The 24,923-nt window shown below is 37.3% G+C and overlaps 1 protein-coding gene across 1 annotated transcript in view; it reads left to right on the forward strand.

Moving 5' to 3' along the window:
* PON1 (paraoxonase 1) overlaps positions 1-24,923 on the forward strand; it is a 53,172-nt gene that overhangs the window by 10,615 nt on the left and 17,634 nt on the right. Inside the window, exons 3-4 of the mRNA XM_007522507.3 lie at positions 15,298-15,353; positions 16,263-16,431. Coding sequence (XP_007522569.1) covers positions 15,298-15,353; positions 16,263-16,431 — 225 coding nt within the window. The remainder of the gene's footprint in view (positions 1-15,297; positions 15,354-16,262; positions 16,432-24,923) is intronic.

Consider the following 24,923-nt stretch of genomic DNA (forward strand, 5'->3'; position numbering starts at 1 on the left):
AGAAATTGCAGGATCATATGGTAGGTCCATTTCTAGCCTTCTAAGGGTTCTCGAGACTGCTTTCCAAAGGGGCTGAACAATTTACATTCCCACCAGCAGTGCAGAAGGGTTCATTTGTCCACACAACCTTTCTAGCATTTGCTGCTGTTACCTTTTCTGATGTATGACATTCTCTCAGGAGTGAAGTGGTATATCATTGTTGTCTTTATTTGCATTTTTCTGATAGTCAATGACTTGGAGCATTTTTTTCTTTTTTTTTTTTCCTGTCATATTTTTTTATATTTAAGAAAGGATAAACAAAACCATGGGATAAGAGGGGTACAACTCCACACAATTCCCACCACACAATCTCCATATCCCATCCCTGATAGCTTTCCCATTCTCTATCCCTCTGGGAGCATGGACCCAGGGTCACGGGTTGCAGAAGGTGGAAGGTCTGGCTTCTGTAATTGCTTCCCCGCTGAACATGGATGTTGACTGGTTGGTCCATACTCCCAGTCTGCCTCTCTCTTTCCCTAGTAGGGTGTGTCTCTGGGGAAGCGGAGCTCCAGGACACATTGGTGGGGTCTTCAGTCCCAGGAAGCCTGGCCGGCATCCTGATGGCATCTGGAACCTGGTGGCTGAAAAGAGAGTTAACATACAAAGCCAAACAAATTGTTGAGCAATCATGGACTCAAAGCTTGGAATAGTGGAGAGGAAGTGTTTTGGGGGGGTACTCACTGCAAACTTTAGTGTACTTCTGCTTTCAGGTATATATTTCTCATTGGTTATGGATACGTGTGAACATATGCTCTCTCTCACAGAACCTGGTCTATATCTAGGTTTCGGGACTTTGTTAGGAAGTGAACCACCTGGGATGGAATTAGAGTATGCTATGAAAGGAAAGGTCTCACCCGAGTAGTGAATCTGAAGGGTTGTCATTCCACACCTGAAGTCTCTGGACACAGTCTGAGGTGAAGCATGTTGAGGTGGCAGTCGTTGCGTTGATTAGGTTGCGATCCACTGATGCAATATTATTTGATATGGATGGGGAGAGGCATGTGGGAAAGGGGGCCCTATCCTAAGGTTCCAGGACTGGGAGAAATACAGGCTCTATAGTGGAGATGTGAGGTTCCTGATGTCTTAGGGTTCAAAATGACAATGGATAGTTACTGTTATCATCACATTATTTGGTAATTGGGTTAACTTTGAAAAGTCCTTTTGTTAGGGTTTGCTGTATAGTACCCAGTATCTTATAAATAGCTGTGCCACTGGTTGCTTCTGATCTACTTGGTCTAGACTTTTGAGAGAGTCCACATATCAAATACACAGCCTATATATTAAGAAGACTCTGTGTTTTAAAAACTTCAAGACATACAATTATTTTTCCTCTCTCATATTAATTAACTAGTGATTTATATGACTACACTTTACTAGGAGTGTACATAAACACCATTCCCACCACCAAAAGACTGTGTCCCATCCCACCCACCCATCCCCACCCCCCACCGGCCCAGGAAGCTGCATGTCTACCCCTCACCACAGGGTTTTTACTTTGGTGCCCTACTTTCAATTTAGTCAGATCCTGCTTTTAGTTTCCCTTTCAGATCTTCTTTCAGAACTTCTATTGATGAGTGGGATCATCCCATACTCATCTTTATCTTTCTGACTTAAATCACTTAACATAATTCCTTCCAGCTCTGACCAAGATGGGTCAGAGAAGGTGGGTTCATTGTTCTTGATAGATGTGTTCTTGATAGTATTCCATTGTGTATATATACCACAGCTTTCTCAGCCACTCATCTGTTGTTGGGCACCTGGGTTGCTTCCAGGTATTAGCTATTATGAACTGTGCTGCTATGAACATAGGAGTACATACCTCTTTTTTCGTTGGGTGTTATGGAGTCCTTGGGGTATAACCCCAGGAGAGGAATTACTGGATCATATGGAAGGTCCATGTCTAGCCTTGTGAGAGTTTTCCAGACTGCTCTCCACAGAGGCTGGACCAATTTACATTCCCACCAGCAATACAAAAGGGTTCCTCTGTCCCCACAACGTCTCCAGCATTTATTGCTGCTGTCCTTTTTGATGTGGGCCATTATCACAGGAGTGAGGTGGTATCTCAATGTTGTCTTAATTTGCATTTCCCTGACAATCAGTGACCTAGAGCAGTTTTTCAAATGTTTGTTAGCCTTTTGGATCTCCACTGAGGAGAATGTTTTGTTCATATCCTCTGCCCATTTTTGGATGGGGTCATTTGCTTTTTTGGTGCTAAGTTTGCTGAGCTCTTTATATATTTTGGTGATTAGTTTCTTGTCTGATGTATGGCATGTAAAGCTCTTCTCCCATTCTGTGAGGGGTCTCTCTGTTTGTTTAATAGTTTCTTTGAATGTGCAAAAGCTTTTCAATTTGATGTAGTCCCATTGGTTTGTTTCTGCTTTAGTCTTCCTTGCAATTGGGTTTGATTCATCAAAGATGTCCTTGAGGTGTAGGTGGAAAAGTGTTTTACCAATGTTTTCCTCTAAGTATTTGATTGTTTCTGGTCTAACATCCAAGTCTTTGATCCATTTGGAGTTGATTTTTGTTTCTGGCGAGATGAAGTGGTTCAGTTTCATTCTTCTGCGTGTTACAACCCAGTTTTCCCAGCACCATTTATTGAAGAGAGCCTCCTTCTTCCATTTAATACTTTGGGGCCCATTATCAAAGATTAGATGTCCATAGGTGTGGGGGTTTAGTTCTGGGCTTTCAATTCTGTTCCACTGGTGTGTGCCTATTTTTGCTCCCGTACCATGCTGTTTTGGTTATGATGACTTTATAATAAAGTTTGAGACCTGGGAGTGTGATGCCTCCATTTCTGTTTCTTTTCCTCAAGATAGTTTTGGCAATTCTAGGTGTTTTCAGGTTCCAGATAAATGATTGTAGTGTTTGTTCTATTCTCTTAAAGAATCTTGGTGGATCTTTGATGGGTATCGCATTAAATTTGTATGTGGCTCTGGGGAGAATATTCATTTTGATGATATTTATTCTTCCAATCCATGAGCATGGGATATCTTTCCATTTCTTGTTATCAGTTCCTATTTCCTTGAGTAGCGACTCATAGTTTTCAGTATACAAGTCTTTCACTTCTTCGGTCAACTTTATTCCTAAGTATTTGATTGATTTTGCTGAAACAGTAAATGGGAGTGATTTCTGGATGTCTTCTTCTTCAGATTTAGTGTTTTCATAAAGAAATGCCACTGATTTTTGTACATTGATTTTGCAGCCTGACACCTTGCTGTATTGCCTAATAACTTCCTATAGTTTTCTGCTGGATTCTTTAGGTTTTTCTATGTATACTATCATATCATTTGCAAATAGTGAGAGCTTGACTTCTTCCCTTCCAATCTGTATTCCTTTGATTTCTTTCTCTTGCCTGATTGCTATGGCAAGAACTTCCAATACTATGTTGAAGAGTAACAGTGACAGTGGACAGCCCTGTCTAGTCCCCGATATCAGGGGGAATGCTTTCAGCTTTTGTAGTTCTTCTTGGTTCAGTTTTGGAAGGGCATATTTTTCTAGGAATTCTTCCATTTATTTCAGATTTTCTAGCTTGGTGGAGTATAGTTCTTCATAGAAGTTTCGCATGATTTTTTGGATTTCTGTGGTGTCAGTTGTGATATCTCCTCCATCGTTTACAATTCTATTAATTTGGGTCTTCTCTCTTTTTTGTTTGGGGAGTCTGGCTAGGGGTTTCTCAATTTTGTTTAATCTTTCAAAGAACCAACATTTGGCTTCATTGATCTTTTGTGTGGTTCTCTTATTTTCGATGTTGTTTCTTTCTGCTGTAATTTTAGTAATTTCTGTCCTTCTGGTTGCTTTAGGGTTCCTTTGTTCCTCTTCTTGAGGTTTGCAGTAAGGTTGTTCATTTGAGCTTTTCCTTGTTGTTTAATATGTGATTGTATGGCTATAAGTTTCCCTCTCAATACTGCTTTATCTATGTCCCAAATATTTTGATAGGTTGTGTCTTCATTTTCATTTGTTTCAGGAACATTTGAATTTACTGCTTGAGTGAGTCTCTTACCCAGTGGTTCTTAAGGAGTATGTTGTTTAGTTTTCAAATTCTGGAACTTTTAATAATTTTCTGTTTGTTGTTAAATGTTAGCTTTACTCCACTGTGGTCTGAGAAGATACTTGAGATGGTTTCAATGCTCTTGAATTTATTGATGCTGTCTTTGTGGCCTAACATGTGGTCTATCCTTGTTGTGTGGATTTGAGAAGAATGTGTATTCCAGTTTTTTGGGGTGAAGGTCTCTGAAATGTCCAAGAGGTTTAGTCTGTCAATCTCTTCATTTAATTCTCTTGTATCTTTGTTGATTCTCTGCTTTTTTGATCTGTATATGTGTGAGAGTGGGGTGTTAAAGTCTCCCACTATTATTGTATTACTTTTGATGTATTTTTGAAGGTCTTTCAGTAAGTGCTTGATGTATTTAGATGGTCCCTCATTGGGTGTATAGATGTTAATAATTGTTAAGTCTTCTTTGCTGATTGATCCTCTAATAATTATCTAATGTCCTTGCCTATCTTTTATTACTTTATTTAATTTAAAATCTATTGTGTCAGAGATGAGAATGGCTGTTCCAGCTTTTTTCTGTGGTCCATTAGCCTGTATGATAGTTTTCTATCCTTTCACTTTAAGTCTGTATTTATCTTGTTGTGTCGGATGGGATTCTTGTAAGCAATATATGTTTGGGTTATGTTTTCTGATCCATCACCCCCACTCTTTGCCTTTTTATGGGTGAGTATAAGCCATTGACATTTATTGATATTATGGATTTAATGTATTGTAGTGCCATTGTTCAACAAATTTTTGTTTGCTCTGATATATTGCAAGTATTATAATGATGTTCTTTTTTATAAGAGGTCCTTTAGAACCACTTTCAGGGCCAGTTTGGTGATGGTTGCCTCCTTTAACTATTGTTTGTCTAAGAATGTTTTGATCCATCCATCTCGTTTGAATGAAAGTCTAGCAGAATATATTATCTTTGGTTCAAATCCTTTTTCATTCAGGGCTCGATAGATGTCTTGCCATTCTCTTCTGGCTTTTAGAGTTTTAGTGGAGCAGTCTGCTGATAGTCTTATGGGTTTTCCCTTGTATGTGACTTTTTGTTTCTCTCTTGCAGCCTATAGGATCCTTTCTTTATCCTTACTTCTTCTCACTGTGACTGTGATGTGTCTTGGTGTCTTCAGGTCTGGGTTGACTCTGTTTGGAACTCTCTGGGCCTCTTGAATCTTGATGTCCTTTCTGTTATTCAGGTCTGGGAAGTTTTCTTCTATTATTTCCTCTAGAATGTTTCCTTCCCCTTCCTCTCTTTCTTCCTCTGGCAGGCCAATTATATGAATGTTACTTATTTTGAGATCATCCCATATGTCTCTCTTATTGTTCTCAGAGTTTCTCAATCTCCTTTTGAGCTCTTTCACCTCTTTCTTAGTTTTCTCTAACTCATCTTCTGTCTGACTAATTCTATTTTCTGCTTCTGTTAGTCTGATTTACCTACCCTCAGCTGCTTTCCTCAGTTCAGCTATTTCAGCTTTCAGTTTCTAATTGCCTCAAGTAAATCAGTATTTTACTTGCTGGTCTCAACTGTTGTTTCCCTAATACTGCCATTCCTTTCCTCCAATGTTGTTTTCACTTCTGTGATTAATAAGTTTATTATGGCTTGCATACTTTTCTTATCTATGGTTACTTCTGACTGATTTGTAGTTTCTTCTGGGCTCTTGTCTTCATTCATTGTTTTAGCAGTTTTATTTGCTCTTGATCTACTCATTTTTTATTAATGTTTTTTTATTATTTTTATTATTTTTATGTTCTGTTGTTCCTCAGTTGTTGTGTTTTGAGTACAAGCAACACTGTACTAAATACCTTTATGACAAATGCAATCACCAACCTCAGGAATTACAATAGCAACTGAATCAAGATTGAAGCAGTTTAATCACTACCAATTAGCCAAACAATGTCTCCAGTCCATGAAAAAATAGCAACCAAGTCCAAGTGAAGAAGAAAGAGAAAGGAAAGAAGGGATAGCAAGAGTAGACTATTATGCAAATCTACTATTCACTGTATATCTAGGGGTAGCAAGAGGATAAAGGGAAGTAGAGCAGAGATACACAAATAGACAACCCACTCTGAGTCAGATTTATACCCCAATATAATTCACAAATGAATATCAGTGAATTCAGAAAGACAAAGAAGAAGGAAGGAAGAAATGGAAGACAAGATAAAAAAAAGAGAAACAAGAGAGAGAAAATAACATAGATAATAAAAAGAGCTGTAATAAAAGAGAAGTGAACGAAAAGTTTTTTAATTGATTAATTTATTTTTTATTTTATTTTTTTTTACTTAGCTAGGAGGTGGGAAAAGGGGAAAGTCTGTAGAGAAGGTAGGAGTAGGGAAACTAGTTCCTCTTGCAATGGATAAGATGCCTAGTCCCCTAGCAATGAAAGATACCCTAAGAGTTAATTCTGGTTAACCTAAAAGAGGGGGGGAAAGAGATACACCTTTTATAATATTAATAATAAAATAGAGCAGGGTAAAAATTCTGTCCCAGATTGCGTCAAGCCTCCTGAGCAGAGGCAGCTGATTGTTAAAAAAGTAAAAACAAACAAACAAACAAAAAACCTCAGGACTAGACAAGAATAGCAGGAATATACAGTTATGCAAATCTAGTAACCAGTGTATATTCTAGGGGTAGCTTGAGGAGAAAGGGAAGTAGAGCAGAGGAAGTCCACTCTGAGCCTGATTTCTTCCCCAAAATAATTCCCAAATGTGTATCAGTGAATTCAGAAAGCTGAAGGAGGAAGGAAGAAAGGATGACAAGAATGAGAAAAAGAATAAAAAAAAGAGAAAGAGAGAAAAGAAAACGATAAGAAAAAGAACAGTAATAATAGAGCAGTGAAAGGAAAGAGTTATTTATTTATTTATTTATTTTTAATTATTTAATTAGCTATGTGGGGGGAGGGAGAGAATGGGTATGAGTGAAACAAGTTATTTTAGCAGTGAATAAGACATCCAGTCCCCTTGCAATGGAAAATACACTAAGAGTTAATTCTGGTCATCCTGAAGGAGAGGGGGAAAGGGAAATGTGTTTATCTTATATTGATAATAAAATAGAACAGAGTAAAAAACCTGTTCTGTCTTTAACTTGAATGGCTCCAGATTGCCTCAGGCCCCCTGAGCAGAGGCAGCTGATTGGCTACTTAGAAAGAAAAAACGCCAAAGGTTTCAGAAGGTAATAGAATTAGAATGAATGACACCCCCTGGTGGGACAGGAATCTTGGTAACAAAAGAAGCTCAGCAGGGGAGCTTCTAGGAGCAGCTCTCTGGCCCCCAGGGACTGGTTATGGGGGGGAGAGTTAGGAGGGGGTGTGCTTCAGGAATAGTAATTTTAAAATATTTTTCCCTGTCTTTTTACTCTATTTTCTAACCCAAATTGAGTTATAGTCACCTTCTTGGTGTCACTGCTAGGACCCCTTATTGACTGTCCTACTGAAGGCAAAAAAATCCTACCATTTCCAGTAGATGTAGTCGGAGCTCAAGCCACTAGCAGCTTCTCATTCTGCCATCTTCCAGAATCTCTTGAGCATTTTTTTCATATGCTTATTGGCTTCTGTGATCTCTTCTGTGATGAATATTCTGTACATGTCCTCTCCCCATATTTGGATGGGGTTGTTTTCTTCTTGTTGAGTTTGGAATGCATGGTCTTTATATATTTTGGTTATTAGCCTCTTATATGATATATGGCATGTAATGATCTCCCATTCTGCGAGGGATTTCTTTGTTTGGGTAATGTTTTCTTTTGCTGTGCAGAAGCTTTTGAATTCGATGTAGTCACATAGGTTTTTGCTTGCCTTGGTAATATTTGTAATTGGATTTATTTCATTGAAGATGTCTTTAAAATTTATGTGGAAAAGAGTTATGCCAATATTTTCCTCTAAGTATCTGGTAGTTTCTGGTCTAACATCCAAGACCTTGATACACTTGGAATTTACTTTTGTATTTGGTGAAATATAGTGGTTCAGTTTCATTCTTCTGTATGTTTCAACCCATTTTTTCTAACATCATTGGTTGAAGAGGCTCTGCATTCACCATTTAATAGTCTGGCACCTTTGTCAAAGATTAGATGTCCATAGGTATGGGGGCTTAATTCTGGGTTCTCAATTCTATTCCACTGGTCACTGTGTCTATTCAGGTTCTAGTACCAAGCAATTTTGATGACAATGGCCCTATAATACAGTTTGAGATCTGGGAGTGTGATGCCTCAAGTTCTGTTGATTCTTCTTTTTTTTTTTTTTTTTTTTTTTGGCAATTCTAGGTCTTTTCTGGTTCCAGATAAACATTTGTAGCATTTGTTCTATTCTCCTAAAAAAAATGTGGCTAGGATCTTGATGAGGATAGCATTAAATTTGTAGATGGCTCTGGGTAGTATATTCATTTTGATGATGTTAATTCTTCCAACCCATGAACAGGGAATATCTTTCCACTTTTTTGTGTCTTTTTCTATTTCCTTGAGTAGTGACTCATAATTTTCAGTATACAAGCCTTTCACTTCTTTGGTTAGGTTTGTTCCTAGATGTTTCATTGTTGTTTTTGCTATAGTAAACAGAATTGATTTCTAGATTTCAATTTCTTCTAAATTCGTGTTTGCATAGAGGAATGCCACTGACTTTTGAATGTAAATTTTGTAGCCTGACACCTTACTGTATTGCCTGATGATATCCAAAAGCTTCCTGCTGGATTCCTTAGGTTTTTCTATGTATACTATCATGTCATCTGCAAATAGGGAGAGTTGGACTTCTTCTTCTCTTCCAATCTGTATGCCTTTAAGTCCTTGCTCCTGCCTGATTGCTATGGCAAGAACTTCCATCACTATGTTGAATAGTAATGGTGATAGTGAGCAGCCCTATCTAGTACCTGATCTGAGGGGAAACGCTTCCAGTTTTCACCATTGAGTATGATGTTGGCTGTAGGTTTGCTATATATAGATTCCATTCTCTTCAGGAATTTTCAATATATTCTCCTTTTTTGTAGTGTTTTGATCATAGAAGGATGTTGGATTTTGTCAAAGGCTTTCTCTGCATCTATTGATATAACCATGTGGTTTTTGGTCTTGCATTTATTGATGTGGTGGATCACATTGATTGATTTACATATATTAAGCCAACCTTGCATGCCTGGGATAAACCCTACTTAGTTATGATGAAAGATCATTTTAATATACTGCTGTATCAGTTGGCTAAAATTTTGTTAAATATTTTATCATCTATTTTCATTAGACATATTGGTCTGTAGTTTTCTTTTTTGGTTGTATCCCTGTTTGCTTTGTTATCAGAGTGATGTTGGCTTCATAGAAACTGGTAGGGAGTATTCCAGTGTCTTTAATCTTATGAAAGAATTTTAAAAGCAGAGATATTAACCCTTTCTTGAAGGTTTTGTAGAATTCATTTCTAAAACCATCTGGTCCAGGACTTTTATTCTTAGAAAGGTTTTTAATAACATTTTCAATTTGTTTGGCTGTGATTGGCCTGTTCATATTTTCTAGGTCCTCTCTATTTAATTTTGGAGTTTATAGGTAGCTAGGAACTTGCTCATTTCTTACAGGTTCTCTAGCTTGGTGGCATACAGTTGTTCATTGAAGCCTTGCATGATATGTTGAATTTCTGTGGTATCTATTGTGATATCTCCTCTTTTATTTACTATCCAATTTACTTGGGACGTCTCCCTTTTTTGTTATGTGAGTCTGGCTAAAGTTTTGTTGATTTTGTTCAGTCTTTCAAAGAACCAACATTTACTTTCATTGATCTTTTGTATGGTTTTATTTATAATGTTATTTATTTCTGCCCTAACTTTAGTTATTTCAGTCCTGCTGAGTGGTTTAGGGTTCCTCTGCTCTTCTTCTTCTAAGTCTGTAAGGTGTGTAATCAGGTTGTTTATTTGAGCTTTTTCTTGTTTCCTTATGTATGCTTGTATGGCTATGAACTTCCCTCTCAGTACTGCCTTAGCTGTGTCCCAAATATTTTGAAAGCTCATGTCTTCATTTTCATTGAACCCTGGAAACATTTTGATTTCTTCCTTAATTTCTTCTCTTTGAGTCAATAGTAGTTATGTAGTGTACTGTTGAGTTTCCACACTTTGGGACTTATACTAATTTTTTGTTTATCTTTTAGTGTTAGTTTAATCCCACTGTGGTCTGAGTAGATGCTTGGGATGATTCAGTTCTCTTGAATTTGCTAATGTTGTCTTTGTTGCCTAACATGTGATCTATCCTTGAGAATGACCTATGCAGACTTGAACAGAATGTGTATTCCAGTTTCTTGGGGTTCATGACTCTGAAAATGTCCAGTAGTTCTAGTTTATCTATCTCTTTATTTGTCTTCCTTGTTTCCTTTTTTAAAATTTCCTTGTTTGTGGGATTAATAGTTTACAGTTGACAGTAACATACAATAGTTTGTAAATGCATAACATTTCTCAGTTTAATTTTTATATTTTATTTTTTTACTTATACTCCCCCCCACACACACACACCAGAGTCTTTTACTTAGTGTAATACACCAAGTCCAGTCCAGGTTCTGCTTAGTATTTTCTCTTATGATCTTGTTTCTTTATTCCCTCATTTCTTTATTAATTTTCTGCCTGGATGATCTCTCAAGTTGAGAGAGTGGGGTGTTGAAGTCCTCTGCTATTACTGTGTTGCTTTTAATATATTTCTGTTGCTCTTTAAGTAGATATTTGATGTTTTAGATGGCCTCTCATTGGGTGTATAGATATTAATAATTGTTAAGTCCTCTTGGTTGACTGATCCTCTGAGCATTAAGTAGTGTCCATCCCAATCTTTTTAAATTTTATTTTAAGGTCTATAATGTCAGATATGAGAATTGGTGTTCCTGTCCTTTTTTGTGGCCCATTGGCTTGTATGATAGTTTTCCATCCTGTCACTTTTAGTCTGTGTGTGTCTTGTTGCATTAGGTAGGTTTCCTGTAGACAGCATATTGTTGGGTTGTGTTTTCTGATCCATATTCCTACTCTCTGCCTTATAATAGGTGAATTCAGGCCATTGATATTTATTGATATTATAGACTTAAGATATTTTAACATCAGTATTGTAGATTTTTAGAGTGTTCTGATATAGCATATTTATGATGGTCTGTTTATAGAACTTTCATAACTTCTTTCAGGGAAGGCTTGATGATAGTTAATTCCTTCAACTGTTGCTTGTCTGAGAAGTTTTTTATGTCATCATCTAGTCTGAATGACAGTCTAGCAGGATACAGTAGTCTTGTTTGAAAACCTTTCTCATTGAGCACTCGATAAAGTATCTTGCCATTCTCGTCTGGCTTGTAGTATTTGTATGGAGAAGTCTGCTGCTAATCTTATGAGTTTTCCTCTTTAGGTGATTTTTTTTCTCTTGCAGCCTTCAGTATCCTTTCTTTATCCTTATTCCTTTTCATTTTAATGATGTGTTTTTGTGTATTTGTCTGGGTTAATTCTGTTTGCAACCCTCTAGGTTTCTTGAACCTTTATGTCTTCTATGTTGTCTAGACTGAAAGTTCTCAGCTATTATGTCCTGTAGAATGCTTTCTTCCCCTTCCTCTTATAAGCTTCCTCTTTTCTCTTATAAGCAAATAATGTGCTTTTTCTTTCTTTCTTTCTGCCTCCAGGGTTATTTCTGGTGTTCGGTGCCTGCATTACTAATCCACTGCTCCTTGAGGCAGCTTTTACCATTTTGTTGCCCTTGTTGTTACTTTTGTTCTTTTAGCTGCTGCTACTCTGCACAAGAGGTCTCTTTTCTCTATGTCTTTACCAAAACTTACTAGCTCTTGACCTTTTAATCATAGTCAGTCCAACATTTGCAAGTGATATTATGATTGTGGTTTTTATTTTGATTTCCCTCCTGGTTAGAGAGATGAGAAACCCAAATATACATATATAAAGAAAACCAAATTGAATTGGTCTAATAAAAGTAATAGAATTAATGATATTATTTTCAAAGCCAAGATCATATCCAAGATGCATATTTGAAAAGTAATATTTTTCTGTTCTCTCATTTAAAACCTGGACAAATATTTCATATAAAGTAGCACTGAAACAACAAAGTTCACAATAAATTAATTACTGAGAAAACAAATATTTATCTTTAAAAAATGTAACTTGATTTGGTGGGTTCCCAAAGTAGTTCTGATCCTGTCTTGCTGTGGTCTCAGGTGATCTCCTTTGATATTCCTAGTTGACTAGGGAGTGGAGAGGAGAGGAGAAATGCAGCAGCTGCTACTCTCCATGTTTTTTTTTAAATTTGTGATCAATAGTGTTTCACAAGATCATAAAATGAGAAGGTATTAGATATGACAAGCTACTTAATTATTGATTTCAACATGTAGCCAATGTACTGACAATTTTTTATTATTTTTGGTTGGTCATTTTGGTAATAATAATAGTCAAAAGAATGCTCAAAGTTATAGTAAATAAACTTAAGGAGGTGATAAAGGAGGGAAAGAAAAGAGAAGAAACATAGTGAGTAAGGAGAGAAAGTTTGAGGTCTTCACACAATTTTGCAGTTATCCCAAGGCTCTCCACATGTATCTCTTTTTTAATATCAGGGAAGAATTTTCCCAGAAACTCTCAGAATGTATCCCCTTAGATCTCATTAGTTAGAGTTAGACAACAGACTTATGCCCTAGCTGAAAAGGAAGCTGGGAAGTAATTACTGATTTTCCATTGTAAAAGGCAAGCCCTGCCAACAAAGATAAAAGGTCAGGGGAATAGCAGCTCATAGACAACCAACAGGGAGTGCCACAGGACACTTGGTGTCACGATCTGCTATCAACCAACCAGCTTGTTCATTAAGACAAACTTGTTTGAGAACCTTGCCTTTGTTATGTTTTGATGCTTTTAAGAAAATAATTATGGGTTCCTGGAAGATGGCGGACTGAGAAGCTGCTAGTGGCTTGAGCTCTGACCACATCTTCTGGAAATGCAGGAACCTCGCATCTCCACTATAGAGCCTCTACTTCCCCCAGTCCTGGAACCATTGGATGGGGCCCACTTTCCCATATGCCTCTCCCAATCCATATCAAATAATATTGCATCTGCCGATCACAACCTAACCAACACAACTATTGCCACCTCAACATGCTTCACTTCAGACTGTGTCCAGAGACTTCACGTGTGGAATGACAACCCTTCAACTTCATTACTCAGGTGAGACCTTTCCTTTCATAGTATACTCTAATTTCATCTCAGGTGGTTCACTTTCTAACAAAGTCCCAAAACCTAGATATACACCAGTTTCTGTGAGAGAGAGCATATATTCACACATATCCGTAAACTACTGCAAAATATATACCTGAAAGCAGAAGTACAGTAGAGTTTGCAGTGAGTACCCCCCTAACACTTCCTCTCCACTATTCCAAGCTTTGGGTCCATGATTGCTCAACAACTTGTTTGGCTTCGTATGTTGGCTCTCTTTTCAGTCACCAGGTTCCAGATGTCATCAGGATGCCGGCTAGGCTTCCCTAGACTGAAGACCCCACCAATGTGTCCTAGAGCTCCGCTTCCCAAGAGACCCACCCTACTAGGGAAAGAGAGAGGCAGACTGGGAGTATGGACCAACCAGTCAACGCCCATGTTCAGTGGGGAAGCAATTACAGAAGCCAGACCTTCTACCTTTTGCAACCCATAATGACCCTGGGTCCATGCTCCCAGAGGGATAGAGAATGGGAAAGCTATCAGGGGAGGGGGTGGGAAATGGAGATTGGGTGGTGGGAATTGTGTGGAATTGTACCCCTCCTACCCTATGGTTTTGTTAATTAATCCTTTCTTAAATAAAAAAAAGAAAACAAACAAAATAATAGCAAGTAAAATCTGAATAACAGGGAACAAATATGTGTTTCTGCTCTATGAAGGGAGAATTACGAAGGGGAAAGTAAGGGGTGTAAGCCCCATGGTAGAATAAGATGATATTTTGTTTGAGGTTGAAATATATAGATAAACTTTTGTGGAAAAATGTGGAAATGCAACCTTGTAAAATAAACAATCCTGTAAGTCAAAAAAAAAAAAAAAAGAAAAGAATTATGCATTTGGTTTACTATGGTTGGGAACTTTAGACCAGATTTGTTCAGTTCACATCAATCAGTTTGGCCCAATAGAGTACAATATTTTCCTAGAAACAAATATATCGATATTAAATATCTCTAGATAATTGTAAAACAAACATACCTACTGAGTGTTTAGTGAAAAAAGTTCTTTTGTATCTCTAGATTGAAAATTTAAAACTTACACAAAGTTACATAACAAATAAATTGATATGACTGAACATGTGAGTTATATTCCCATTTCAATGGAAACATTTGGAATTTGTTTCTATTTCCAATATATTCTTTAATGAATTTTTCTTATTTAGAATTATTATCTATCAACGTATATTGGTAGACTATTTTGTGCCTTTTAACAAAAGGCATGACAAAGGACCCTGGGTCAAATCCCTGCTCCCCATCTGCAAGGTGAAAGGTTTGTAAGTAGTAAAGTAGTTCTACTGATGTCTCCCTTTCTCACTCCATTTATATTTCCATCTCAGTTTCTCTCTGTCTCTATTTAAGAAAAGAAAGGGGAAAGTTGGCCACCAGGAGAGGCAGATTCATTATTCAGCCACCATGTTCCAGAAATAATCCTGGTGCATATGGAAGAAAAAGAGACAGTGGGGGGGGGAGAGAAAGGAAGAAAGGAAGAAAGAGAGAGAAAGAGAGAGAGAAAGAAAGAAAGGAAGGAAGGAAGGAAGGAAGGAAGGAAGGAAGAAGAAAGAAAGAAAGAAAGAAAGAAAGAAAGGAGAAGAGTGGTAGGGAGGAAGGGGGAAAGACAGAGAAAGGGCACAATCCAGGTCTAAATCCAACCCCTAACATATAGGAAGCTTCCATGCTAAGGTTCATTTCTCTCTCTCTCTATCTCTCTCTCTCCATTCCTGCCTGTCTTTATTAAAAATAAAAACTTTTTCAAATTATTGTAACATTTTGCATTTCCTGTATTTCTATGAATTTAAAAGGATTTCAGAGTTCAGACTAAGGAAAATGTTCAGTTCAATTTAAAATAAATACATTAAGGGGAAAATGATTGCTTTAATTATTAAATATCTTTCAATCTTATATTGCCATACCAGTCAACTTAAATAAATAAAATAATGAATTATTTTGACTTATTAAAGAAGAGTTAAATATGTAGTTCCACATTTAAGAATAAGGACATAGATCACTAGCTTCCTACAGTAGTCTGAAATAATCTTTATTATTTTCTGGTAGAAACTGGTTCTGAAGACTTGGAGATACTTCGTAATGGATTGGCTTTCATTAGCTCTGTAAGCAATCTCTTACTCTATCATGCTCTATTTCCTAGGACTAGCTGCTTAAGTATTTCACTTAAGCCTGGTGTATGTATATGTGTGTATCTTTGAATAAAATAAGTAATCATATCTGCCTTTCTGTTTTATATATATATACATATACATATACATATATATATATATATATATATATATTCTAGCATTTTATACCTTAGCATCCTGCAAAAACATGCAAATTCATCAATATAGATGAATTGTGGGAGCCCATAGGCATTCAAAGCTATGGCAGCTACCTGCTACATGGAGATGACAGGGAAGGACCTTGGGAGTGTCACTCCTCTCGTATATTCAGGGTTGACACTATCTGATATCTGCTGAAAAATCCACACCAAAGTGATTTTCACATTTGTCATGAAAACAAAGTGACATGATGCAGACTTTAAAAGGCCAAGAACACTGGTGTGTGAAACAAAATAGCAACAGTACTGTCCCAAAGAAAAGGTTAAGAAGGTTATTTGTTCCTTGGGCTGACTAGATTCCCCTTAAACCTGTCTCTGAAATTCTTGAAGGAACCTGATAAAGGAGAGTTTTAGAACTATGACCAATGTTCTCTCTCTGTGTTTTGCATGTATTGCTGAATCTCAGTAATAAGTATCCCTTTGGCTTGCTCTCCTATTTCTACCATTTCTCATATTTTTCATGGATTAAAAAGTCTGGTATATGATTTTACTACTAGGTATGGAAGTGTATGTGTCTGTGTTGTGGCATGAGCATGTGACTTCCAGACCCTCCTCTGCTGAGACCTATAGCACAAATACCCTAAGTGTCCTGAAGCAGACAGTGTGAACCCATGTCTACTCACCAACTCCATCAGCGTGTACAGTATTTGTAACATGTCTGTTTTTCTCCTTTATGGACTATAAGGGATTAAAATACCCAGGAATAAAGAGTTTTGAACCTGATAAACCTGGGAAGCTACTCTTGATGAATCTGAATAAAGAAGATCCAACAGCGTTGGAATTGAGGATCATTGGAAGTACATTCGACTTGCCTTCATTTAATCCTCATGGAGTTAGCACTTTCACAGATGAAGGTAGTATTATTTTACTTCAGTCTCTCTCCTTTTTCTCTCTCACATTAGAAATGAAAAGATTGGACCAGTGAGGTGACTTAGTATTAATGCACATGTGTGAGATTCTGAGGTTGATCTCTGACACTACATAAAAAACAATAAATTGATACTAATTTTCATGTGACTAATAGAGAATAATAATGGACAATGTTCTTATTCTTGGTCTTTGATTTACCCTTTATGTTAAACACGATATTTTAACCACTCATTTTTTAAATCAGAGTACAGTTCAACTTTGATTATGTTGTTCTAAGAGATGAACCTGGGACCTCTGTTGCCTCAACCATGAAAGACTGTTGTTTTTCATGACTATACTATTTCCTCTGGCCCCCACCTAAACTCGAGTGTGCTACAATATTTAAGATTAGTAAATACTAGCATTAACATTACCTCTATAATTACTAAAGCAATAGTATACATCCCTACTAATTATTGGTTTTCCATTTTAAACAATTTTTATAGAGTCATGAATTTACAGGATTAGATTTTTTTCTTTGCCCAAGTCATCTGCAACCTGTAAGTCTATTAAAAGAAAGCCATCACAGTATCATCAAACTCATCACCTTCAAAAGCTATCTCTCCACAGATTCCTCCTTTATTTTGGCTTAGAAATGTTTCTCCACATCTCAATACTTTTCAACATATGGTTCTTGTTTATTATTCCACCTCATTTCTTCTTTATTATTTGTAACCATCTTTTTGGTCATTAATTCTCTCTCTTTTTAATTTCTTTATTGGGGAATTAATGTTTTACATGGGATAGTAAATACAATAGTTTGTATGTGCACAACATTGCTCAGTTTTCCATATTAAAAAAACAACCCCCACTAGGTCCTCCGTCATCCTTCTTGGACCTGTATTCTCCCCTCCACCCACCCTAGAGTCTTTATTTTTTAAGTTTTTTTAAAATTTATTTTCCCTTTTTTTGTTGCCCTTGTTGTTTTTCATTGTTGTTGTAGATGTCATCACTGTTAGATAGGACAGAGAGAAATGGAGAGAGGAGGAGAAGACAGAGAGGGGGAGAGAAAGATAGACACCTGCAGACCTGCTTCACCGCCTGTGAAGCGATGACCCTGCAGGTGGGGAGCCAGGGGCTCGAACTGGGATCCATACGCTGGTCCTTGCGCTTCGTACGATGTGCACTTAACCCTCTGTGCTACCACCTGACTCCCCCACCCTAGAATCTTTTACTTTGTTGCAATACACCAAATCCATTTCAAGTTCAACTTTTGTTTTCACTTTTGATCTTGTTTCTCAACTTCCACCTGAGAGTGAGATCTTCCCATATTCATCCTTCTGTTTCTGACTTATTTCACTTAACATGAATTGTTCAAGGTCCATCCAAGATCGGCTGAAAATGGTGAAGTCACCATTTTTTATAGCTGAGTAGTATTCCATTGCATATATATACCACAACTTGCTCAGCCACTCATCTGTTGTTGGACACCTGGGTTGCTTCCAGGTTTTGGCTATTACAAATTGTGCTGCCAAGAACATATGTGTACACAGATAATTTTGGATGGGTGTGTTGGGTTCCTCAGAATCTATCCCCAGGAGAGGAATTGCAGGGTCATAGGGTAGGTCCATTTCTAGCCTTCAGAGAGTTCTCCTGAATGTTCTCCACAGAGGTTGGACTAATATAGATTCCCACCAGTAGTGCAGGAGGGTTCCTTTGACCCCACAACCTCTCCAGAATTAGCTGCTGCTACCTTTTCTGATGTATGACATTCTCACAGGAGTGAAGTGGTATCTCATTGTTGTCTTTATTTGCATCTGATAATCTAAGACTTGCAGCATGTTTTCATGTGTTTCTCAGCCTTTGGATCTCTTCTGTGGTGGACATTATGTCCATATCCTCCCCCCATTTATTGATGGGGTTATTTGTTTTCTTGTGGCTGAGTTTGGCAAGCTCTTTATATATTTGGGTTATTAAACTTTTGTCTAATGTATGGCATGTAAAGATCTTCTCCCATATTGTGAAGGACATCTTGGTTTGGGTAGTGGTTTATTTTGTTGGGCAGACGCTTTTGAATTTGATGTAAGTCACATAGGTTTATGCTTGCCTTAGTCTTCTTTGTAATTGGATCATTTCATTGAAGATGTCTTTAAAATTTATACGGAAGAGTTCTGCCAATATTTTCCTCTAAGTATCTGGTAGTTTCTGGTCTAACATCCAAGACCTTGATACACTTGGAATTTACTTTTGTATTTGGTGAAATATAGTGGTTCAGTTTCATCCTTCTGTATGTTTCAACCCATTTTTTCCAACATCATTGGTTAAAGAGACACTGCTTTCCCCATTTAATAGTCTGGCACCTTTGTCAAAGATTAGATGTCCATAGGTATGGGGCTTAATTCTGGGTTCTCAGTTCTATTCCACTGGTCAGTGTGTCTGTTCATATTCTAGTACCAAGTAGTTTTGATGACAATGGCCCTATAATACAGTTTGAGATCTGGGAGTGTGATGCCGCAAGTTCTGTTGATTCTTCTCAGGATTTTTTTTTTTTTGGCAATTCTAGGTCTTTTCTGGTTCCAGATAAACATTTGTAGCATTTGTTCTATTCTCCTAAAAAAATGTGGCTAGGATCTTGATGGGGATAGCATTAAATTTGTAGATGGCTCTGGGTAGTATATTCATTTTGATGATGTTAATTCTTCCAACCCATGAACAGGGAATATCTTTCCACTTCTTTGTGTCTTTTTCTATTTCCTTGAGTAGTGACTCATAATTTTCAGTATACAAGCCTTTCACTTCTTTGGTTAGGTTTGTTCCTAGATGTTTCATTGTTGTTTTTGCTGTAGTAAACGGAATTGATTTCTAGATTTCAATTTCTTCTAAATTCGTGTTTGCATAGAGGAATGCCACTGACTTTTGAATGTAAATTTTGTAGCCTGACACCTTACTGTATTGCCTAATGATATCCAAAAGCTTCCTGCTGGATTCCTTAGGTTTTTCTATGTATACTATCATGTCATCTGCAAATAGGGAGAGTTGGACTTCTTCTTCTCTTCCAATCTGTATGCCTTTAAGTCCTTGCTCCTGCCTGATTGCTATGGCAAGAACTTCCATCACTATGCTGAATAGTAATGGTGATAGTGGGCAGACTAGTACCTGATTTGAGGGGAAATGCTTCCAGTTTTCACCATTGAGTATGATGTTGGCTGTAGATTTGCTATATATAGACTCCACTATCTTCAGGAATTTTCCATCTAATCCCATTTTTTGTAGTGTTTTGATCATAAAGGGATGTTGGATTTTGTCAAAGGCTTTCTCTGCATCTCTTGATATGACCATGTGGTTTTTGGTCTTGCATTTATTGATGTGGTGGATCACGTTGATTGATTTACATATATTAAGCCAACCTTGCATGCCTGGGATAAACCCTACTTAGTTATGATGAAAAATCATTTTAATATACTGCTGTATCCAGTTGGCTAGAATTTTGTTAAATATTTTAGCATCTACGTTCATCAGAGATATTCATATGCAGTTTTCTTTTTTGGTTGTGTCCTTGTCTCCTTTTTTTTTATCATAGTGATATTGGCTTCATAGAAAATGGAAGGGAGTATTCCAGTGTCTTCAAACTTCTGGAAGACTTTTAAAAGTAGAGGTACTAGTTCTTCTTTGACGGATTTGTAGAATTCATTTGTAAAACCATCTGGTCCAGGACTTTTATTTTTGGGAATGTTTTTGATAATTATTTCAATTTCATTAGCTATGATGGGCTTATTCATGCTATCTAGTTCTCTTTATTTTATTCAATTTTGGAAGTTTGTAGGTATGTAGAAAATAGTCCATTTCTCTCAGGTTCTCTATCTTGGTGGCATATAGTTGTTCATAGAAGCATCACATGATATCTTGAATTACTGTGGTATCTGTTGTGATATCTCTCCTTTATGATCTGATTTATTTGGGTCTTCTCCCTTTTTTGTTTTGTGAGTCTGGCTAAAGGTTTGTTGATTTTGTTCACTCTTTTAAGAACCAACATTTACTTTTGTTGATCTTTTGTATGGTTTTCTTATTCTCAATGTTATTTATTTCTTTCCTAACATTAGTGATTACTGTCCTACTGGTTGCTTTAGGGTATTCTTATTCTTATAGATCTTTAAGATGTGCAATCAGGCTGTTTATTTGTACTTTTTCTTGTTTCCTAATGTGTGCTTGTATGGCTATGAACTTCCCTCTCAGTACTGCCTTAGCTGTGTCCCAAATATTTTGATAGCTTGTGTCTTCATTTTCATTGAACTCTCTAAACATTCTCCTTTCTTCCTTGATAACCTCTTTGTCCCTGTAGTTGTTAAGTAGTGCACTGTTGAACTTCCACATTTTGGGACTATTACTAGTCTTTTGTTGATTGTTAAGTGTTAGTTAATCCTACTGTGGTCTGAGAAGATACTTGGGATGATTTCAATGCTCTTGAATTTGCTAGTGCTGTCTTTGTGGCATAACATATGGTCTATCCTTGAGAATGACTTATGTGGACTTGAGTGAAATGTGTATTCCAGTTTCTTGGGATGAATGACTCTGAAAATGTCCAATAGTTCTAGTTTATCTATCTTCTCATTTAGCTCCCTCATGTCTTTATTGATTTTCTGTCTGGATGATCTGTCAAGTTGAGAGAGTGGGGTGTTGAAGTCCCCTACTATGACTGTGTTGCTGTTAATATATTGCTATAGCTCTTTCAGTAGATGTTTGATGTATTTAGATGGCTTCTCATTGGGTGCATAGATGTTAATAATTGTTAAGTCTTCTTGATTGACTTATCCACTGAGCATTAAGTAGTATCCATCCCTATCTGTTAAAATTTTATTTATTTTGAAGTCTATCATGTCAAATAACTCTAATAACTTTGAGATAATTAGTGTTTTCTTCCAGGGTCTCATTTGTTGTTTCTGCATTTCTGATGACAATTCTTTCAAACTCTATCTCACTCCTGTGATTATTTCCTTAACTAGTGTTTGGATGTCGACCTCAATTTTTTGTGCTTCAGTGTTTGGGGGTGGGGGGGGGTTTAGCTGGACTCTTGTCCTGGTTCATTTCTCCAATATTTCTTCGTGTTGGTTTAACCATTTTATATGGTATGTTATGAGGTCCCTCTCTCAGTACTTTTCAAATTACTGATAACTCTTGCCTGGATTGACTTTTGTCTAAGTAAGGTACTTAAAGAGTTCACAGTTGTGGAAATTGACAGTTGTTTCAATAGTATTTTAATCCCTGAGTTGGATCTCAGTGGCTTATAAGACTCTTTTGTTCTTTTTCTTTCCTGTAGTCTTTGGGAGCCTGAGGGCTTTTATACTATAAGAGGGATTCTTAGCTTAATCCTGACTCCCGACCAAGAGATAAAGCAGGTTGGGGCAGAGATAATCCAGTGGTTATGCAAAGAGACTTTCATAGCCTCACTGCTAGGCCAAGGAGGTATAGATCTTCTCCTGAATTTCCTCATTAGTTCTCTGTCTCCTGGTGTCAGCACACGGCCTCCCCCATGCTGCTCCAGATTCTGAGGGCAGTAGCAATGGAGACTCACAGTTGCGTTTGGTGAGTCTTAGGGGAGTCCTCACCTCCCTTCAGCCGTCTTTTTGTTGGTTAAACAGACAGGAGGTGGTGTCTCAACTGGTAAACTGCTGGACCATTACCAGCCACTTAATCTTTCCCTAGGCTCCTCTCTATCCAGGAGCCACTCGTGTTTGCACTCACTGTTGATTTGGTGGGTTCCTGAAGTCATTCTTGTTCTGTCTTGTTTTGGTCCCAGGTGGTCTCCTTTGGTATTCCTAGTTGACCTGGGAGAGGAGAGAAATACAGCTGCTGCTGCTCTTGGTCATTAATTTTCAACCTCAGTTTTACAGAGACACACATGATGCCTATTCACAGCCCCAGATATTCTAATTTGGTCATTTTGAGAGAAGTTTGATGGTAGTTCTTGTCCAAAGCTCTCCACTTGGGTGCCAGTGTGGTGACTCAGCAATAAAGCTCATGCAATGAATTAATGAGACCCTGGGTTCTATTCCTAATACAAAATATGATAGAACTGTGCACTGGTGTCTCATAAAAAAATGAAGATGTATTTTAAAAGATGTTAAAGGATCCCAGATCTGCCCCCCCCCCCATCTCTCTCTTGTTTTCTGATGTTCGAAGGAAAGAAGGTCTAATGGGAACAGTGGGATCAAATAGGTGCAAGGCTCTTCTTCATCTTCTTCTTCAGATTTCCCTCATACAGGTACTAAAATTTCTGTCTTGAAAGTCATCAACAATATTGATATTAACAAACCTGCTCTTTCTCTCCCCACTTTTCCTTGATACCTCTACATCATATTTTATGCTGGTGAACACCTTCTCTGTTTTAAGTGTTTTACTTCTCTCTTCTATGTCACTATACAGAGTTGTGTTCCTACTGCAAGTTCTTCTCTGTTTAATTTTGAATTGTCTGAATATTTCCCGAAAGGCTGGTATACTACCTGTTTTTCTCTATCTCAGAATTACTAACGACATCACAAGCATAATCCTGCCTTGTTTTGAGTAGAACACCCCCAAATATGAAGAAATTTTCTTTCCAATAAATCCTTCAGTTCCATCCATTCAGCTTACTAGATAATTATTTTGGACTTTCTCTTATATAGTCACTTTAAAATCAAAAGTCAAAAAACAATTTTTCAGTCCTTTTATTGACTAGCTCTATGCCAGATGACTTCCCCTCTTCTATGAATATGTATTCACATATAATAATTCAGTCATTTTCCACCCATTTATCAACATCTTATTTAAAAATAACTCTAAGCACAAAGAAATACAATGTTGTGTGTATATATTTTTAATGAAAATGAGCCAGTATTACATTTTTCTAAAATTGGTTTTGCATTAAGCACTACATCATAGCCTCCTTCTATGATAACTACATCTGAACTAGCTTGCAATGGCTGTTTAGGATTCAGTTTCATGGGAATACTAGAATATAGTTTATCTATTGATGAATATGTAGTCTGTTCCCACTTTTATGCTTACTGCAAACAACGCCAAATTAAACATTCTTGTACATAAATCTTCTGTAAATATTGACAAGATAAATGTCTGCTACACACACACACACCACTGAATATGGTTTTAATCTCTTATGTTTGATTTCCAATTTCCTGTTCATTTCCTACTGTCTAGATCCTTTGCTACTTCTTGTCAGATGCCTCTCACATCCTCTCCTGCCTTTTCTTGTCCCTATCATTGCCCTGGTCCAACATGGTTATTGCTGCTATACCTTGATTAAAAGCCCCAGTAAGTAAACTTTGATTAGCTATTCTAAGCCCTGGTTTCCTTCCTCTATTGATTCCCATTTCCTCTTTCTTTCCTTCTTTCTTTTTCTTTCTTTCTTTCTTTCTTTCTTTCTTTCTTTCTTTCTTCCTTCCTTTCTTTCTTCCTTTCTTTCTTTCTTTCTTTTTTATTATCTTTATTTATTTATTGACTAGAGACAGCCAGAAATCAAGAGGGAGAGAGACAGAGAGACACCTGAAACACTGCTTCGCCACTGACAAAGCTTTCCCCTGCAGGTGGGAACTGGGGCTCAAACACTCATTATAGAGCACAGAAGCCAGACTTTCCACCTTCTGCACCCCACAGTGACCTTGGGTCCATACTCCCTGGAATAATGAATAGGAAAGCTATCAGGGGAGGGGATGGGATATGGAGTTCTGATGGTGGGAATTGTGAGGAGTTGTACCCATCTTATCTTATGGTTTTGTCAATGTTTCCTTTTATAAATAAAAAAAATAATAAAGAAAATGTATGCCCAACCAGGTGAACCACCACTTAGCCTCCCACTTTTTCTTTCTTTAATTCCATACAGCAACAATCTAACTATTGAGTGAACATGCCAAGAAAACTGTTGCCTCAGACCCTTTGCTCATTCTTTTCTTTTTCTTTTTAAAATTTTATTAGTGACTTATTATTGAATTACAAAATTTTAAGATGACAGGGATATAATTCTATCCTGTTCCCTCCACCAAAGTTCTGTAGTACCATTCCCTCCATTGGGATCTACAGTAGATCTCCTAAAGTTGCAGATATGGGTTGACTATTATATATACATTTTTTATGGTCCTGCCTTCTCTTCCTTTTTTAAGTCACACCTACACCTATTACTACTTCCAAGTGTCCTTCCTTTTTGTATCTTTTCTCTCTGGATCCTGATTGAGTTGGAGTTCAGAGTCCTGTATTCATTTTCCCCCATCATTTCTCCCATTCTAGGCGTATGGGCCAAAATTCTTTTTGTTTCAAGAAGATGGGAGTTCTGGTTTCTATAATTGCTTCTCCACTAGACATGGGTGTTAGCAAGTTGATCCATACCCCATGCCTATTTCTGTCTTTCCCCATTATGGTAGGGCTCTGGAGAGATGAGGTTCTGGGACATATAGGGGAGGTCATCTGGGAAGTATCATATAGCATCTGCAACTTGGTGGCTAAAAGACAG

The sequence above is a fragment of the Erinaceus europaeus genome, chromosome 8 (assembly GCF_950295315.1).
Source record: "Erinaceus europaeus chromosome 8, mEriEur2.1, whole genome shotgun sequence".
Classification (NCBI taxonomy): Eukaryota; Metazoa; Chordata; class Mammalia; order Eulipotyphla; family Erinaceidae; genus Erinaceus; species Erinaceus europaeus.